This window comes from Anolis sagrei, chromosome 3, assembly GCF_037176765.1.
Source record: "Anolis sagrei isolate rAnoSag1 chromosome 3, rAnoSag1.mat, whole genome shotgun sequence".
NCBI lineage: Eukaryota > Metazoa > Chordata > Lepidosauria > Squamata > Dactyloidae > Anolis > Anolis sagrei.
In genome coordinates this window covers 32,128,615-32,149,491 of record NC_090023.1, presented here as the reverse complement: position 1 = coordinate 32,149,491, position 20,877 = coordinate 32,128,615, and the positions used below count along the sequence as shown (strand labels likewise).

Below are 20,877 nucleotides of genomic sequence, written 5' to 3'. Positions count from 1 at the left end.
CAGCAAAATGATAAGATAACCAGTTGTGTTAATTAAAGATGATTTGTATTCCTCTGCCTAATTTAGATGACAAGCACATTTCATGAAAACACAGTATAGCATCTACCTTACATTTTTGTTTTGCTTTAATTGAGGAGGCAGGGGAAAAACCCTCCTCCTTCAGGAAAACCCAACATAGGAAATGTACTTCATGGACTATATTATTCTCATTAGGATAATGGAAGCTGTGCTTTTACCAATTCATTTTCTATTTAAAGTTATAGTGATGTGCTTTCCCCAAATAGGCATATATTTCAAATGCCGTTGTGAAACCCTTTTAAAAATATGGTTCCCACTTGAATACTACACCCCTAAGATTAAGGTAAGGATTTCCCCAGACATTAAGTCTAGTTGTGTCGACTCTGGGGGTTGGTGCCCATCTCAATTTCTAAGCTAAAGAGCCGGTGTTGTGCGGAGACACCTCCAAGGTCATGTGACCACCATGACTGCATGGATTGCCATTACCTTCCCTCCAAAGCAGTACCTATTGATCTACTCACATTTGCATATTTTCGAACTGCTAGGTTGGCAGAAGCTGGGGTTAACAGCGAGAGCTCATCTGCTTTCTGGATTCGCACCTGTGACCTTTCAGTTAGCAAGTTTAGCAGCTCAGCGGTTTAACTGACTGTGCCACTACTACTCCCCTACTTCTACTCCCCTACTGTGCCACTTCTAGTCCCCTACTGCTAATAACTTCATGCATCAGAGTTGGAAACTATGCAACCCTTCAGATGTTATTGGATTGCATTTCCCAGCATTCCTCGCCATTGGTTGTGCTGGCTAAGACTGCTGGGACTTTTAGTCCAGCAGCACTTGGGGGATGAAACAGCCCTGGAGCCAAAAAGGTGGTGGTGGTTAAAGGTTCACCCCATTCCCAAATGTTTCAGGTTAAAAAAAATGGGCCACTTCAGCACCAATGATGAGGAACATCCTGGAAGACTGAGAGTGGTTGTTGTTCGTTGATGCTGTGCACAACCTCATACTGGAGAATCGGCAAATTTCAGCTAAAGGAATAGCAGACATCGTGGGGATTTTTTGTGAACATGTTTGTGTCATTATCCATGAACATTTGAACATGAAGAAGATATCTGCAATGTGGGTCCCCAAATGTTTGACAACAGATCAGAAAAGCATGCGAGTTAAAACTTCCCGGTCCATTTGTCAGTGTTTCAGGACTGATAAGATCTTCCTGGATTGACTGGTCACTATGGATGAGACCTGGATTTATTTGCATGACCCTGAAACCAAGGAGCAGTCAAAAGAGTGGAGGCACAGTGGTTCTCCTCATCCAAAGAAGTTCAGTGTGCAAAAATCAGCCACAAAGGTGATGGCGTCTGTGTTCTGGGATAAGGAGGGCGTGCTGCTAGCGGACTACCTTCAAAATGGTCCCACCATCAATGCAAGGTATTACATTGAACTTTTGGACCAATTGAAGGCAGCTCTGAAGGCCAAAAGGTGCGGCAAGCAGTCCAAAGGAATCTTGTTTCTGCAAGACAACGCCTCTGCTTACACTGCAGAAGCGACAATGGCAAAACTGGTGGAACTAGACTTCCAGCTGGTTGACCATCCATCTTATTCACTGGATCTAGCAACCTCCAACTATCATCTGTTTCCAAACCTGAAGAAACATTTCAAGGGTACCAAATTTCATACCATTTCTAATGCCATGGCTGTTATGGATGACTGGTTTGAGGCACAACCAAAATCCTTCTTTTTGCAAGGCTTACAGAACTTGGAATACCGATGTAAGAAGTGTGTTGATATCAGTGGAGAGTATGTGGAATAAATGTAAAGTTTCCTCTTCCTATCTCATTTCTTTCTAGGTAAAGCCAAAGATGTATTAACAGCCCTGTACATATTGAAAACCCCTAATAAAAATTACAAAAAAAGGAAAATGTTATTTTGGGGGACTACAACTTCCAGAATTGTCTAGCCAGAGTTGCTTAAACCCATCTGATTTCAATTGATCAGTCACTTTACTTATATCCAGTCTTTTCCCCAAGAGTGGCTTTCCATCTGAAAACCTTCTTGGTATGTTTTGTATATTTTTAAAAAAAAGACTTTAGCAGTTTCGCTTAATAACTCTCTCACAACTGATATTTATCTTTTATTCTTGACAGGACTGCTGTCATAGCTGATAGCTGGAAGGGTGAGGGTGAACTTATTATTCCTTAATGGTTTCTTGAAAGATTTTAAGATGGGAATTTTACAGTTCCTTTCTGTTTCCTGCTCCTTTCCTTCTTTTATTATTGCCCTCTGAATGCTATGGTTGAAAAAGACAAAGCTAAAGTGGCCACAAAGTTTTGCCCAAAGGCAAATTTCGAGCAATATCACTAATCCCCCTCCCCTGAATAGATTACATTATCTCTTCATAGGAATTTAAAATATTCATATCATTCCCTGCAGAATCACTTTGTTATGGTTGATGGTGTGGCAGGTTCACCTCTTTAACCTGCACTTAGATAACTGTCACAATTAAATATTAGATATGACATGAAAATAAATTGCAGTGGCCACTCAGCATTTGTTAGCTAGGACCAGAGTGATTTGCTCTGAAAGAATAAACCTTATATGGGCTGTTATTTTTCTCAAGCTCATATTTTCCTCCCAGTTTGATAAAGAATTAATTCCAGAACCACAAATTTGTGTTTTGTTACCCCAAGGATTGTGAAGAACTGATAGGCAAAAATGTGAAGGAAGGATGAGAAAGGCAGCAGGGAAAAATCACAAAGCCATTAAAGGATGTGATTTGCCTCATATGTGGCCCATTGGCAGAGGATCTGAGGAAGGCAGTCTCAGATTACCTGTGGGCTGTAAGTTAGTTATTCACGAAAATATTATTATTTTCTTGTTGTTTATTTGTTCAGTCCCAACTCTTCATGACCTTATGGACCAGCCCACGCCAGGGCTCCCCATTGGCCATCGCCACCCCCAGCTTTTTCAAGGTCAAGCCAGTCACTTCAAGGATACCATCCATCCATCTTGCCCTTGGTTGGCCCCTCTTCCTTTTTCCTTCCTTTCCCCCCAGCATCATCTTCTCTAAGCTTTCCTGTCTTCTCATGATGTGGCCAAAGTACTTCATCTTTGTCTCTAATATCCCTCTATCTAGTGAGCAGTCAGGCTTCATTTCCTGGTGTATGGATTGGTTTGATCTTCTTGCACTCTCAGAATTTTCCTCCAGCACCACAGTTCAAAAGCATCTTTTTTCGCTCAGTCTTCCTTATGGTCCAGCTCTCACATCCATAGGTTGCTATGGGGAATACTATTGCTTTAACTATGTGGATATTCATTGCCAGTGTGATGTCCCTACTCTTCACTACTTTATCGAGATTGGTCATTGCTCTCCTCCCAAGAAGTAAACGTCTTCGGATTTCCTGGGTGCAGTTTGTGTCTGCAGTCATCTTCGAACCTAGCCATACAAAGTCTGTCACTGCCTCCATGTTCTTTCTCTCTATTTGCCAGTTATCAATCAGTCTGGTTGCCATAATCTTAGGTTTTTTTATGTTTAACTGCAACCCAGCTTTTGCACTTTCTTTTTTCACCTTGGTTAGAAGGCTGCTCTTGCATTTTCTACAAGTGCCTTTGCTTCCCATAAACTAAGAAGCAGAATGACAGTATTAAAAATGACTATCGCTTTTCTTTTTGGTTGTTCATAAGAGAGCTATGAATATATTATGTAGCATATCCTGGCACCAATACAAATTGCAGCCATGTTTGCCAGCTATAGTCTCTTCTGGTTTAATGGATTATTGCATTTTGTACCAGCAACTTATTGTTCCAGTGACTTTCCTTGTCTGAAATAGCTTATCAATGCTAAACAGCACAATAGCTAACCAGATGTGCTCCAGATTGACTTGACAAATCTTATAAGACACAGAAGTTTAGCTGGTGTATGAACGGTGTTCCTCCATAGCCTTTACAAGTGAGACAAACAGATCTGAGCTCTGTGTAATTAAGGGGCGCATCGACACTGTAGAATGAATGCAACTTGACATTACTTAAACTGCCTTTATTTAATGTTATAGAATCCTGGCTATTCAACAACAGTTCCATTAAAAACTCATTCGGGGCCACGGTGGCACAACGGGTGAAACTATTGAGCTGCTGAACTTGCTGACTGGAAGGTTGGCAGTTCGAATCCATGGGACAGAGTGAGCTCCCATTGTTAGCCCCAGCTCCTGCCAACCTAGCAGTTCAAAAACATGCAAATGTGAGCAGATCAATAGGTATCACCTTGGCAGGAAGGTAAACGGCACTCCATGCAGTCATGCTAGCCGCATGACCAGGAGGTGTCTATGGACAATGGCGGCTCTTCGGCTTAGAGATGGAGATCACCACCATCCCCAGAGTCGGAGATGAAGAAGAAGCCTTTACCTTTATCTGTGTGTCTGTGCTTCATTGTTCCGAGGCACTGAATGTTTGCCTCGTGTCTCCGTATATACTGGAATTCACCATGAGTCCCCTCAGGGAAATAGGGCAGAATACAAAGTGTTGTTGTTATTATTTCTGCCACACCAAAATAACATCAAAACATCAGTAACGAATACCTATCCTAAATCCATCACTTATACATGAGCCTCATTTTTCATATAATATACTTAAGATGTCCAGTGGAAAATATAAACATGAAGTTCTAAGTCACAGAAAAGAGTTGGGAAGGGCTGCATGGGCAATTGAGTCCTATTACAATATATTATTATTTTAAAGTTATGGCTTCATATGTAATACAATCTAGGAAAACTTTCAGATCTCCTTTCATAAGAAGGAAGGCAGAAGGAAAGTAACCTGAAAGTGCTATAGGGCAATTTTTCATTACTAATGGCTTTCTAAATCAAGTGGAAACGGACAACTCTCATAGGTAGTCTAGAGAACAAATCTCCAGATGTCTCCATATTTGACCATTTTCACTACAAAATGCAACTCATTCTTGACCTCTCACAGAGCCTATTAAAGCCATGTAGTCTTGCCATGGAATTTCTCGTGTGGGTTTTTTTGCAACATGTCAATGATATTACCCAAAAGTCTGAAAAAAATTGGGTCCCCCTTGTCTTAGTAAATAGGGGAGGACTCTACTGAAGATTTATATGGTCTTATTTTTTAAAAAATCTATTAAAGATTTCTATAATCTTTACATACTATATAAAATGGAGTCTGTTTTGGAGATTTTTAAGCAAGAGGTTGGGTGTCTACTTTAGCAATAGACTCTTGTTCAGCCAAAGGATTTGACTAGATGGCTCTTGAGGTATAGTACAACCCCTTTATTTTCGGAGTCAGTGTTTGAAGTTTGGTCCAGATCTGTCATTAGTGAGGTTCAGAGTGCTCTGGATGCAAGGTGAACTACAAGTCCCACACGGGTAGGTCAGTCCCCCCACAATCACCTCCAGTATGTTCTGTTGGTCACCAGGGTTCTGTGTTCAAAGTGTGGCCCAGATTCATCATTGATGGGGTTCAGAGTGCTCTGGATGCAAGGTAAACTATAACTTCCATGCAGGTGGATCAGTTCCGCAAACCCCTCCAGTATGTTATGTTGTGTTCCAACTTTCATCCAGGCCTGTCATTTGTGAGGGTCGCAGTAGTCTCTGGATGTGGACGAAGGTACTGAAAATCCCATCATTTATCCTTCCCCAAACCACAGCAGGATGTAAAGTGGGTCATGGGGTCTGTGTGGCAAATTTGGTCCAAGTCTGTCATTGGTGGTGGTCGCAGTGGTCTGTGGGAATCAAAGCAATTGAAAGTAATGCAAATCCCATCATCCGTGGCAAATGTGGTTCAGATCCATCACTGGTTGGGTTCACAGTGCTCTCTGGATGTAGGTGAACTACAACTCCTATAAATCATGGTGAATTCTTCTGAAACCTCTTGTTCAGTTGCTGATCTTGTTCAGTTACTGGTAGGCAGATTTTGTTCATTTTCATGGTTTCTTCCTTTCTGTTGAAATTTCCACTTTCTTGTGGATTTCAATGGCTTCTCTGTGTAGTCTGACAGATACACAAACCCAATTTTCCTAGTTTCCAACAGGCTTCACAACCTCTGAGGATGCCTGAACATAGATGCAGCCAAAACTATACTGTGATATTTTTTTCAGCTCAAATAAATGGTACATATGATTAGAAAAGAAGACTTGGTACAGTGGGTAATATGGAAATTTGTGATGAGTGAGATTGTAATCATGTTGTGACCTTTGTGACCTTCACTTATTACACAAGAAAACAATTAATAAACTCAATAATCCATTTTTGATAGCTCCATTAAAGGTACAGAAATCCCAGGTTAATAAGCTGTCATCGCATCTTTCTCCCATATGCTCCTTTATTAATCATCCAGAATTCTCTTCTGTGGAAAAGCAACAAATACGTAGTTTGAGAACGAGATTATTATAATATTAGAGATCCGTTTCAGAGGGTTCCCTGATTAACATATATTTGCACAACAATGAATTAGGCATGATGGCTCTTATCTGGCTAGACAAACATGATGTGTGTATTTAAGAATTCAGTTTTTAAAAGGTGGGTCTCTGAAGATTTTTGTAACTGCTTGCTGGAAGGATGAAGCGTCTCTTGACAATCAGAATTAGATATGATGCTCACTGATGTTGAATGGGGAAAGTCAAGGATTCTCATGCTTTTAAAACAATTACTAAACGTTGAGATAATGTATATAAACATATATTATATAGCTGTTCCTAAGTGTTACGTGATCCAATGAAGGATTTCTAAATTCCTTCAAAATACTATCTCCACTCTGTTGGAGGGTATAAACTGAGTCCAGTGGTCTATATGTAAGGGAAAATGTCCCAAGGTACTCATATTTTAGGATAGGAGACTATCAGGGAACTCCTGGTACATCTAAGGAAGCATCCAGCATGAATGTCTGATCATGCATGGCTGTAAGCTAGAATTGCCTATATTGAAGTGGATGAATCAATTGATCAACTCAGTATAACGCAGCCTCCTATGTAAGGGACAGACAACATGCAGGGATGTACACACTGTTGTGTATTGATAGGGTAATGTGGTCTCTTTTATTACGGGGAAGCTTTAGTAAGAGTTAAGGCATTCAATGCTAATAACTAAGTGATACATTTGAAAAGGGGAGCCAGCATGGTGTAGTCATTTGTGTGTTGGACTAAGACACTTGGAAAACAGACTTTGGATCCCTATTTAAACTAGGTTACCTCAGGTGAGTCATATACTGTCAACCTCAGAAGAAGGCAAAGATAAATTCCCTCTTTATAAATTCCACCAAGAAACATCCACAATATGGGTTTAATATTGCCATAAATCAGAAATGACTTGAAGGCACACAACATCAAATCTGTGTAAAATGAGAATGGATTTGATTTGCCAACAAGAACATTGCATGATCTTATTAGTAAAGGAAAAGTTAATACCTCAAAATCATAGAATCTCAGTGTTGGAAGAGACCACAAGGGCCATCCAGTCCAACATCTTGCCATTCAGGAAAATATAATCAAAGCCCCCTGAGAGATAGCCATCCAGCCTCTGCTTAAAACCATCCAGAGAAGGAGACACCACCAGGCAGCATATTTTACTGCTGAACAGCTCTTACCACCAGGCAGTTCTTCCTAATGTTTAGGTGGAAACATTTTTCTTGCCATTTGAATCCATTGCTCCATGTTCTAGTCTCCAGAGAAGGAAAAATAGCTTGCCCCCTCCTCAATATGACTTCCTTTCAAATATTCAAACACGGCTATCTCCACTCAGCCTTCTTTTCTCCAAGATAAACATACCTAGCTTCCTCAGCTATTCCACATAGAATCTTGTTTCCAATCCTGAGATCATTTTGGTCACCCTTCTCTGGACACATTCTAGTTTGCCAATATGCTTCTTGAGTTGTGATGCCCAGAACCAAAGTAGAATAGAGTGGGGCTATGACTTCCCTCAATCTTGATGCTATTATTGCAGATTAGAGTGTTGTGATTGAATAGTGATTTCAGTAAGAAGACATTAAGGATGTATGATTTTATGGACTTTTTATGAAACTATATTTTATATGCTATGTTTTTAATTGTATTTTATATGTTAGGGGGCATCGAATTGTGCCAAGTGTAAACCACCTTGAGTCACCTTTAGGCTGAGAAAGGTGGTATATAAATATGGTAAATAAATAAATAATAAATAAATAGAGTAGCACTGGCTTTTGTAATTTTTGCAGTTGAACTGTTGACTCATGTTCAATTTGTAGTCTACTAAGACTCCTGATCCCATTCACACATACTGTTTTCAAGACAGATGTTACCCATTCTATATCTTTGCATTTCATTTTTATTCCCAAAGTGTAGTACAGGACATTTCGCCCTATTTAAATTAATTTGTTAGTTTGGCTCTCCAATCTGTGAAAGTCATTTTGAATTCTGATCCTGTCCTCGGACATATTAGCTATCCTTCCCAATTTGGTGTTCTCTGAAAATGTGATAAAAATACCCTGGATTCCATCATCTAAGTCACTGATAAAGATGTTGGAAATCAGAAGTCCAATGTAACCCACATTCTAGGAGCATGCAAATATGCTATATGCATAGACATAGTATAGCTATTCTGATACTCGTGTAAGAAAAGCTCACCAGCAGGTGCTGTGGTCGTCTTCGGTGCTGGAAGTAAACTCTTACGGGCAGCTGGTGTGTTATGTGATGCCTGTGGTGGAGTCCTACCGGTTCCCTTGGGTGCTTCTTTAGAAGTCTCCACTGCCTTAGGAGTGATTTGCTCTTCATTCCCTAAGTTTGAACCTGTGGGAGACCAAAACCAGACTAATTAGAACTTCATAAAAATACATGCACATTTCTAAATTTGTACTTGCAATTATAATACCTAAGGAAGAAAAGTTTGTTTCACTTAACTACTTGGATAACGACAAAGTTACTTTTTAGGTACTTCAAAGGCACCAACTTGTACTTATTAAGAAGCATAACATGTTCTTTCTTCATTCTATTCAGTCTTCTGAGGAGCAATGGAGAGAGGTGAAGAAAAACCTTACAATTTAATTTAAAAAATCAGAATGGCCACGAGGAGGAAAGGCTCTTATTTTGATATGAGCAAAAGTGCCAAGAGAGGTGTGCTTAACCCCATTTTCTGTACTGTCTTCTCAATGTAAATGAGATACTTTTTCTCAATGTAAATAAGATACTGTAAATGAGGTACTTTTCAAAACTGAATTAACCACACTGCTAGGTAGGGAAATGAAGAGAGCACAATCCCTGTTTTTCCCACATGTTGTGAGCCCAATGGCAAGTTTTGGAAAGGGAAGATAATTGTATGAGAGGGCCAAGCACCCTTTCAGCCACCACAGCACTGCTGTGAGGATAAATAAAGTGAAACCAGTCATCGAAGATGGCTATATCATGGAATTTTTGCAACATGGTCAGCTTTGGCTTTGAGCTGTGAACCAGGCAAGGGGCTTGTGCCTCCATACCAATTGATACAGCAGGGGGGCTCAAACTTTTTAAACAGAGGGCCACGTCAGAGTCCCTCAAACTGTTGAAGGGCCAGATTATAATTTGAAAAAAAAAAAAGAATGAATTCCTATGCACACTGCACATATCTTATTTGTAATGCAAAAAACAATTTTAACAAATATAAACTTATTAGTATTTCAATGGAAATTGTGGACCTGCTTTTGGCTGATGAGATAGGATTGTTGTTGTTGGGTGCTTTCAAGTCGTTTCAGTCTTAGGTTGACCTTGAGCGAGGGCCGGGTATATGACCTTGGAGGGCCATATCCGGCCCCCGGGCCTTAGTTTGAGGACCCCTGTGATACAGTATAATGTAAAGGAAGAGTGTATTGTGCGCACTCAGTTTGGTACAGTCAGTTCAGGGGGAAGTGACAAAATGTATTATGATTTGAAAACATTCCAGTCACATGTATGACTGATAATGCTGAGCACCCAACTGCCTATTCCACGATATAAAGACCTCTAAAAAACAAGACTCTTCTATCGGATTGTAAGAAACACATTTTATGTTCAAAGGAAGCTTTGGCTCACAGGTAAAATTTAACCTGAAAAGGTTACTAATTCAGCTCACAAAGGCAAGTTTTCCATAAATGTACAAACCAAACCTTTGTTTTGAAGATAAATTATTACTATATTACCATATGTATGTACAGTGTGATAGCCTGTATTGCTGTAAAGCAGGGGTCGTCAAACATTTTAAACAGAGGGCCAGGTCACAGTCCTTCAAACTGTTGGAGGGCTGGATTATAATTTGAAAAAAAAAAAACCAAACCATGAATGAAATGCTATGCACACTGCACATATCTAATTTGTAGGGCAAAAAACACTTAATACAATAATTAAAATGAAAAACAATTTTAACAAATATTTCAGTGGGAAGTGTGGGTCTGCTTTTGGCTGATGAGATAGGATTGTTGCTGTTGTTGTTGCTGTTGTGTGCTTTCAAGTAATTTCAGACTTAGGTTGAACCTGAGTGAGGGCCCGGTGAATGACCTGGGAGGGCCGTATCTGGCCCCTAGGCCTTAGTTTGAGGACCCCTGCTGTAAAGCAATGCTTTTGAGTTTTGGCCATGCAATGAAAGCCATCCAATGCTTGGCTATCAGCCTCCTCTCAGTAGATTTAAATCTAAGAAAAGCTTCATGAGAACCACCACGCATGAAGCCACCACTCCTCTTAGCACTCTGAGCACCACTCAGCAACAGCAAGAGTATCCCTCTGGACAGCTAAACTGGGAAATCCCAAATGGATTGCCCTCCATCAGGATCTGCCTCCAAGGGTGAATCAAGAATGGGCAACTTGGCCACCCCTGAGCAGACTCAGAGATGGAGTGAGCAGATCAAAAGACAACCTGGCTAAATGGCATTATCTAGAAGAATCCTCTACCTTGTATGACTGTGGAGCAGAACAAAGAACTCAGCATCTGTATGCTTGCCCACAATGCCCTGCCTCATGCACAAAGGAGGAATTGTTTAAAGCTACAGACAGTGCAGTCACTGTTGCCTGTTTTTGGTCTAAATTATTTAGCCGCTTGTGATCCCTCTATTTTATCAATTTTATACTTATTTATGCAGTGCATTTGACATGAAATAAAATAAATCACTTGTATATATATGATAATAATAAGGTATCTTGGATGTGTGACACAAGTCTAAAAACAAAATTCATTTTTGATTCATACACATGTAAAAGTATATAGCCTGGTGGTGATTTTACACAATATTTTTCATAATTTTGTGCATAAAATAAAGTTTGTATAAAGTAAATCAGAAAGCAAAGGTGTCAAACTCAGCCATTCTTGTGGACAATTTTGGAGTGTTTCGGATTTTGGAATTCCACATAAGGGATATTCAGTCTATACTATATTTCCAGAACACAAATGCAATGGTAAAGTTGCTGTGCTGGGTTTTCAGTCTTTTCTTATAAATATTTCCCAGAATTGGAGGATAATGTTTTTTAAAGAAAAAAATCAGCTTCAGTCTGTACATTCATTTGATCTCATTTTCATATTTAATCACAAACTGTTCACTTGTTTTAATTGCATCTCTAAGATACAACAATTACCCTTATATATTCTCTTTGCTTTTAACATTCCCCATCTCAGAAAATAATCCCTGCTAAATTATTTGCATATACATGGAAATAAGTCTGTTAAAAACATTTTCTTCAAAGGCCAGGCTTGGAGTAGATGGGATTGAAGGATTACAATGTTTTGGAGCGTGGGGCGGGGGTGGGGGGGGGGGGCGGGGGGCATGTTTGCAAACAGACTGAAGAAGAATAAAGAAAAGGCGAGAAACACACAGCATGTCATTGGGAGAATGCTGTATGTATGATCACATTGAAAAGAAAGGAACGAAATGCTGTTTGTGGGATTAAAATAGGAGATGGATTTAAGCCTTTTGTCTTCTTCTTAAAGAGATTGCCATCTTAAACACACATATGAAATTGGTTGGCTACAGGATGGGATATAAGAGAGTTGTCAGTTTGGCTCTGTATCTTTCAAGTTCTTACACAAAAAGGTATTGTTTTTTGTAATTGCTAGAGTATGAAACATTATTAAAAATGACATACAAGCCTGTATTTATTTATTTATTTATTTATTTATTGCATTTATATCCCGCCCTTCTCACCCCGAAGGAGACTCAGGGCGGCTCACAAGGCACGATTCAGTGCCATGAATACATATATAGAATAAAACAGCATATACTTTAAAACCACATAATTAGAACATATCAATCATAAAATAATGAATTAAAATCACACAATCCAAAAGAATATTCCTGGAGCCATTCTAGTTGTCAATTGCATTGCTCATTATTGCACTAAGAAATAATAATTGCACTGAGAATCATTGTCCAAAGACTTAGTCCCACATCCATGTCTTCATTTTCTTCCTGAAGGTCAGTAGGGAGGGGCCTGATCTAATTTACTTGGTGAGTGAGTTCCTTAGCTGAGGGGCCACCATTGAGAAGGTCCTGTTGCACCTGCAAGGGGAGTGGGATCGAGAGCAGTGCCTCTTCAGACAATCTTAACCTCTGAGATGGTTCATAGAGGGAGATACGTTTGGATAGGTAAACTGGGCCGGAACCATTTAGGGCTTTATAGGCTAAGGCAAGCACTTTGAATTGTGCTTGGTAGCAGACTGGCAGCCAGTGAAGCTGACACAACAGGGCGGTTGTGTGATCCCTGTACCCTGCTCCAGTAAGGAACCTGGCTGCCGCCCGTTGGGACTACTTGAAGCTTCTGAACAGTCTTCAAAGGCAACCCCACATAGAGCACGCTGCAGTAGTCTATTCAAGATGTAAGAAGAGTGCAGACTACCACGTCCAAGTCTGACTTCCCAAGATATGGCCACAACTGGCACACAAGTTTTAATTGTGAAAAAGCTCCCCTGGCCAAAAAGACCTGGGCTCAGGATCACTCCCAAGCTGCGAACTTTTGTCTTCAGAGGGAGTGTAACTGCATTCAGCATAGGCTGTAAACCTATACCCTGCTTGGCCTTACTACTGACCAGGAGCACCTCTGTCTTGTCGGGATTCAATTTCAATTATTTATTATGTTTTGAATGGAACACATCACAGATTGGTCATTTCTTTAAGAGTAAAAAATGACATTTTAGTCACTCTTTTTCTTCTTAAAAAAATAAATTTAAAAATAGAGAAAGAATCCCTAGACAGACCGAAATCCCTTCAAACAATATTTTAGAGGCAATGATACTCATTACATTTGAAAAGTAATAGCATTATATGATATCATTATGCTGTTTTTTTAAAAAAAAACCAATATCTCTAACTTTATTTTCCCAAATGTAACATCTAGCAGGCGAAAATAATTGATGTTACTTTTTAGACATGAAATTTTCTTATTAAAAGGAACACACATCCAAACTCAGGTGCCAAAAGCTGCCTTGCTTTGCCTAATGGTAGTACATACCTGTTATACAGTGTGCCCTCTAAAACCCTAACCAAAAACTTACCAAACAAAAATGTATTTGCCTGCCAGTGGAAGGACAACAGGGCAGAAGCTAGCTTAGATTGAAAAGGAGTTCAAGAGTTTATGAACATTCCCTTAGAAGGCCCTGCTAATAGGCATAGCACTTTTGCTGATGTGGCATGAGTTATATGGAATTGTGATTATAAGGCCATTTGAGCAACTTGTATGTATGTGGACTTCTTTCTTTAGCTCACTCCGTCTCTCTAGCCAATTGAAATTCAAAGACTAAAATCACCGAAGTTGCCTTTACAAAGTAAATGTTTTATTATTACTATTTGCCATGTAGAACACAATGAATGACATTAAAAAACCCTGAATACCTCTTTGCTTATCTGTTATTCTCTAATTCCAAATGCATTATATAGAGAACATTTCAATTTACAAATCCAGCTGAATTCCAGCATACAAGTCATTCTTCTATTTGAAGTGAGAGGTGTCAAGGGAAGTTGCGTAATCCCTTTTGCGAAAGCTCTTTCATTACCCAAAAGAAAGAAAGAAAAATCCAGGTTATGTAGTATAAAATGCAATCTGGAATGAATAATCATCTTAGAAATATAGCAAACATGTGAGGTTAGTAACAGATTAGTATAAAAAAGGAATGGCCAACTGAAATATGACCTATATATACACCAAGCAAGAACATCCTGGGAAATGCCATTGTATGCAAAGTGAGGTCAGTCAACGATGCATGTGTACATGCATCGTTGACTGACACTGTTTACAGACAGTGTAACAAAAGCAAAGCTTTCAAAAAGAAAGAATATGTTAAAAATATTGTTATGTCTTCTTGAAAAGAGGAAGCATCCATACCACAATGAGCAAATCATAGAGCAAAGTCAGTGGCAGATAGTAGCTCCCATGTTAGAGTGATATGCATCTAAAATAGTTTTTAGTCTGAAACATTCACGGATAAGGTTCAGCACCTTGGACAGTCCCCTTGACGTGTAGAAAGCTTCACAGTATGCATTAATTGCTCCACTGACATAAAAGTCACCAAGTATCACAATTCCCTTGGTTATTGTGTTGTGTGATGATGGTCAGAAATATTGTTTTTATTACCCACCATCAAGCTGACTCCTACTTATGGTGACCCCTTGAATTAGAGACCTTCAAGTCATCCAAAGCCCTGCTCAGGTCTTCCAAAGGTCAATGACTTCCTTGATTGAGTCTAATCATATCTGTGGCATTCCTCTTTTCCAACTACCTTACCAAGTATTTTTGTCTTGCTGATTAACCATGTCTTCTCATGATATATCCATGGCATGACAGTTTACTCATCTTGGGTAGCAATTAGAGAAAGGAAGAAACGAAGTCTCTCAGCTCAATATGAAAAAAAAGCCAGAAAGAATATGGAGAAATGGAATCCACCTTTAGCCAATGCCTTAAACCGAGTTTTTGTAATCAGAAGCTCCAGAATAGGAGCTTATCAGGCAATAACCAAGGAGCCTTGATGTACTGTTATTGTTGTGCCAAACTACGAATTTGGAGATGTAACAGTGGAGAGGAAGGGGCAGAGAAGAGTTTTCAGAAGAGCAGTAAAATATGCCCAGTATGTCTTTTCTTAGGAGCCAGGCTTAGAACTCTGACAAGGGAGGGAGCGCTAAAGCAGAGTGATCATTTTGTTCTGAAGGCACCTAATATAAGTGACTGATTTCTCCAAGTCAGAGTTCACACTCTGTCATTATTGCAAAGGGATGTACATTTGCAAGCAAACACCTGCGCAGCATCCCAGAGTCCTGATAAGCATACAAATGAGGGATCTCAAGATATATATGTGTATGTGTGTGCGTATGATTGTAACATCTTCAAGATGATCCATGGATTTTGCAAAGTTCCTTCATTCTATTGCAAGAGCACCATATAAACTGTATATGTGAATCACACAGACTGAAACTGTTGTACTAAGGAAGAAACGTGCAAAATAGTTTATTAAAATAAAACAAAAATATATTCGGTATCTTAAATACAATGTATTAAAATCATGATTACTTCACAGTAAGACGGTAACATTAATCTTAAAGGCTTCAGCAGACACTGGAGTAGAATATATTTATTCATGTTTTCTATCTCTCATCATACTTATTTCTACAGTTATTCTCAAGGGAATGAATGACTCTGAGAGTATAACATTCAAAATCCCAATTCCACTGAGATAAAAAAGAAGTAAGTTGAAGTGCAATGAATCTTAGTAGTACACTTTATATAATCCCTTATTTTATTATGACACAATATTCTGCAAACCCCAACTAGAGTAGACTCACAGAATCAATGAGAACTTGGTAAGTTAAAACTTATAGAAGTTGGATTGATTTATGAGGCCCACTCTAATTTGTATTAGATGTAGGATTAAGATCATTTCGATTTGTGCTGCTCCACTTTTTCAAATGCCTCTACAATGTTCCATTGTCTTTCTCCTCCACCTACCTCCACCTTTCTTATCAGTTTACTTCATTGCTGCAAACGGAGTTTGAAATGCAACAGTAATTCACACTCAATTAATTCAGGAGTGAGGAAAGGAGAAGAAGGGGAGGAACTTGCTATTCCCTGTAGGTTCAGAAAAGGTAAACTGTTGCAGCCTCTCCTAGCTTGCATGTTCCTCTTCATTAATGGCTTTTTCCATCTTGACAACTCTTTGATGTTGTTTGGTCCCCTAAGTGTGCTAGTTTCTCTCTTGAAATACTGGACAGGATGATTTCAGCCCATGCACAGTAGTCTTCTAGAAGTTATTGACATGCAACCCCCACATTCTTCACCATTAATTATGCTAAGACTGCTGGGAATTGTATTCCAGCAACATCTGGAGGGCGACACAATTCCTAACCCTTCAAGTACAGAAATCTGTTTTCTATGTGGTTTTAAATCATGGATCAGCTACTTTAACAGTGAACAATCCTCCTCTCCTGAACACACTCATATTCTCTCTCTCTCTCTCTCTCTCTCTCTCTCTCTCTCTCACACACACATACACACACACACACACAAATGCTTTGCTGCACTGTCAGAAATGCCAAGCTTGGAAGATCTCTTTAAATAAATAGGAAGTGCTCATTTTAAGTGTGCAGGATGTGTATCCCCCCGGTTATAGCCCAAATTTGTCAGTAAATGATGATAAATGAGAATATCTTCTTTGATTTAAAAGGGATTTCCTGGTTTGCTGTCAAAATGTCCTCAGTTCAGTGTGCCACCAAGTTTCACTTGTTGCTTGTACATATGTGTTTGAGAAGCTGGAGGCTGCAAAACCGGTATCAGGTGTTGCATGACGTTCAAGGTCTTTAAACCCGTCCACACAATTACACTGTATAAAGGTGGCAGCAGTAGAAGCCACCAGCAATCTCCTTGTATCTGGTGAAAATATGTGACTTCATCCGTTCTCCTAAAGTAGTGGCTCTCAATCTGTGGGTCTGCAGATGTTTTAGTCTTCAACTCTCAAAAATCCTAACAGCTGGTAAACTGGCTGGGGTTTCTGAGATTTCTAGGCCAAAACACCTGGGGACCCACAGGTTGAGAACCGCTGTTCTAAAGGCACTTGAATGAAAGAGTTAGGGAGATCAGAATTGGTTTTTGTGAGGCCACTACAGAAAATTTCAAGCTCTATTTATACAGAAGGACAAGAAATCTGGATTCTAGAAACAGGTTAACCAAATGAGCATGCAATTAGATTCTATGAGTTATCCCAGGTCTGCAGAATCCTAGGACCTCTTCACATGGCCAAAAGGGAAGGCGTGCGGGGAAGCTCATGGCACCCTGCTCACCTTCCCTCCTTCCCCCATCATTCAGAGGGGACAGGACAAGATGCATTGGCACCCTGTCCTCATCAGCAATGCGTGTTACCCTGCCGCCCTTTTCCGCATCATACGGGGAAATGGGGAGGAAAGTGCAGATTGCTCCATTGGAGCTACACAAAATACACTTTCCTCCCTGTGGTGGTAGAGGAAGCACCTTTCGGTGTCGTCTGATGGTGCTCGGCAGGCCCCATCCAAGCCATTAATAAAAGCGGCAAAATGGGGCTATTTTTCCCCATGAGATGAAGTTCTCAGTTTTATTGTTGTCACTTCCTTGTGATTCATTCTCCAATCTTGGCTGAGCTAACCAAATATTTTTCAGTACCTTGATGTCAACATGGTAGGAGTGATTTCTGTTCCCATAATATTGCTATCAGGTAGGCCCTAACATAGGTAGATCTGAGCCAGTTTTTTTTTGTTTTTTTGTCATGTCAGGAGCAACTTGAGAAACTGCAAGTTGTTTCTGGTGTGAGACAATTGGCTGTCTACAAGGATGTTGCCCAGGGAACGCCTGGATGTTTTGATATTTTTACCATTTTTGTGGGAGGCCTCTCTCATGTCCCTGCATTAGGAGCTGTAGCTGTTAGAGAAAGCTCATCTGCGCTTTCCCCAGATTTGAACCTGTGACCAGTCCTGCCAGCACAGGGGTTTAAACCCAGTGTGCCACCAGTTATCCTAAATAAGAGGAAATGCTACTCATCTCCTGTCTATAAATAATGATAAATAATGATAAAGAAAAATATCAGTAGTAGTTAGTAGACTCTTAAACTGTTACTGTTTATGGGGAAAATATTAAAGGAAAACATTAAAATCTGGTCAGAGCTTGTTGTTGGGTGCCATAGTTTCCAAACTATAGTGACTCTACACTGAATATATCACAGGGCTTTCTGGGGCTAAAAGTGAGTGACTCACCCAAGGTCAAGTGGGGAATCAACCCCTGATTTCAAGCATCGTAGTCCAATGCTCAAACCACTACACCATTCTGGCTCTTCCCATCAGACTTACATTCTCTCACTCCCAAACTACAGCTGACAAAAGTTAATTTCTGGAATAAAATTTCCAGAATTGGCCAGGCCTCTGTAGCCTTAAGCCAACTTTTCCAAGCTCCTTCCCAGGCATTTCTTGCTGTGTGTTGGATGAAGAAACAAGTCACATGACAAAGCTTCCTGTCTCAGCTTTGATTTTGGCTGTAAAACTCTTGGTGCACAGCTGGTTCCCCAAGACATTGTGAATGTCACCCTGGTGCTTGCTGGCGCACGAGCAAAAGCTTCATGCAAAATTGTAGCAACCCGAGCAGGTGTACTTGAAATGAAGCAGGTGTGTTGAAATGTCATGCTCAGCCCCCTAAATACGAATGCTGACATTCTCTAAGAAACCCCCTTTCAGACTAAAAATCAAGCTTACAACTGGCATACAGGAACAATCAAAATACGGAAACTGCTTTTTGGCTGCCATTTTGACATTCCTGGGTGGGACCCAAATTCCCCCACATCTCAATTCTCTATCATGCTATACATCAGCATCCATCTGCTAGCATGGCACGATGCCTGCTTCTAAGCCTCCATTCTAGCCTGAATAGAGCAGATGCACCAATCAAAAGATAAGGAGTCACATCCCTTCTTTAAAGAGCTCCTCCTGTTTGGCAAGATACACCCAATTAGAGCTATAAGCTTATGGCAAAGTAAGACATCTGCTGAAATTATGTGTCCCCAACAGCCATCCTTTCTTGCTGTTCCCATGAAAGAATGATGTTTTTCCTGAAGACATGAGCAAAGCTCTAACTTTAGGGGTGTTGCCTTTTCACCATATCCAATCCTTACAGTACATGCTGTCAGAAAGTTTGAATCCAAATCCATTACTGCCTGCTTTCCACAGAGCTGGCAAAAGCCATTGCAGGTTGCTAGCAGTTATCTTCTAAATCAGAATGAAAGGAATAAATTGAATTTACATTTCACAGATATATTTCATACTGTCATAGTTATCTACACAGTGCCAAACTATGCAGGATGGGGTTCTGTTGGACTGAGTGGTATATTGGAGACAGAGCTCATAGGGTTGGAAAGTTAAACTTTCTGAGTAACAGGAATGATAATACAAGCTTTACAACAGACCTCTTCCTGGTGGAGATGAAAACTGTTGGAAGTGACCTGTAAATACTGGGAAGAACGTCTTTACTGTGATCGCTGTGTGAAGGTGAAATGGACTGGTGGCAGACCTTCCATCTTTGGAGGTCTTTAAATAGAGGTTGAAAAAAATCAGCAGCTGTTGGACTTCCCTTGATATGAATGAATATTTAAGTATTTTGATTCTGTATTTCTGCATGGCAAGCGGATGGACTGTATGTCCATCGTGGTTCCTCCCAGTCCTAAGATTCTATAATATGATTGCCTGCATTTTTAGATTCTCCTTGAAGATTTAACAATAGAATGCCTGCAGTCACAAGTGACAGTAAGCAACTGCCCTTCAAATGACACCATTGCGTGTGTGGGCATGATGCTTCATTGACCAGCTCTCTGATCTTGATTCAGCTAAAGGTCATGCTGCTGCTTTAGAACCAGGTTTCTTACAAATATCTCTGAATGTCTGAAGTTCAGCTTGGCTTTTTATAAGACACAGTAGCATCCTATGTATTCACCCATCAACTGGCCTGGGCCTATGTTTGTATTCCTATTCCACTTGGAATTTGGGTCAATGGACTGTGGACATAATTACCTGTTACCCAGGGAAAAAATCAGCCGCTATTGGACTTTCCTTTATGACAGTGTCAGATGGAAAGATGGAGAACTGGGTGTTAAGTTTTAGCTGAATGAAAGCCAAAGTGAGATCTGTCAGTTGTTTGATTAGATTGATTTTACATTTCTTTGCAGCTAATACAGCAGACAAGCCTCTAGCCCAGGCATGGGTAAACATTTTTGTCTTGAGGCCTGGACAGGAGGGCTGGGAAAGGAGAAAGAGGAGGCGGGCACAGGCCTGGGAAGTGGAGGGTCCAGGAGAGGACCGGGCCAGGAGGGAGAAGGGTAGGGCATGGGTCATCCTCAGGTTCTCCTCCCAGCATAAGAATGGGACCGTTCACTGGGCTGTAGCACAGATTGTTAATCGCCAGCAGCAATAGATCACCGTTGACTAGAAGGTGGCAAGTTCGAAGCCCAAGTTGGATTGAGCACCCGACTGTTAAGTCTAGCTTAATGTCCACCTAAGCAGTTCGAAAACAGCAAAGCTGTGAGTAGAGAAATTAGACAGTGCTTAAAGCAGGAAGGTATTTTACGACACCATAAAAATGCCGGTGATCAAAGAACAAGGAGGAAATACTAAAATCAAAAGAGCTCGGCGTCATAGTGGATGAAGCAACAGCACCCCCTGTGGCCGGAATCGAGCATAACTTCCAGGCACCAAAGTTGGAAAATGCATAATAGTTGTGTGAGTTTAAATACTTCCTTGCTATAATTTCAGGGACAATTAACATGGCAATATAAGATGCTAATTCTAAATTTTAAGAATAGTTGGGACTGATGTACCTCTATCTGTCTGTCTTGTATGACTAAAAATGGCACTGAATGTTTGCCGTGTATGTGTGCATTGTGATCCACCCTGAGTCAC

At 40.2% G+C, this 20,877-nt stretch overlaps 1 protein-coding gene across 3 annotated transcripts in view; it reads right to left on the bottom strand.

Moving 5' to 3' along the window:
* MTUS2 (microtubule associated scaffold protein 2) overlaps positions 1-20,877 on the bottom strand; it is a 386,111-nt gene that overhangs the window by 102,575 nt on the left and 262,659 nt on the right. For all 3 annotated transcript variants that reach the window (XM_060770880.2, XM_060770879.2, XM_060770881.2), the window contains exon 5: positions 8,624-8,785. In XM_060770880.2, the coding sequence (XP_060626863.2) occupies positions 8,624-8,785 (162 nt within the window). The remainder of the gene's footprint in view (positions 1-8,623; positions 8,786-20,877) is intronic.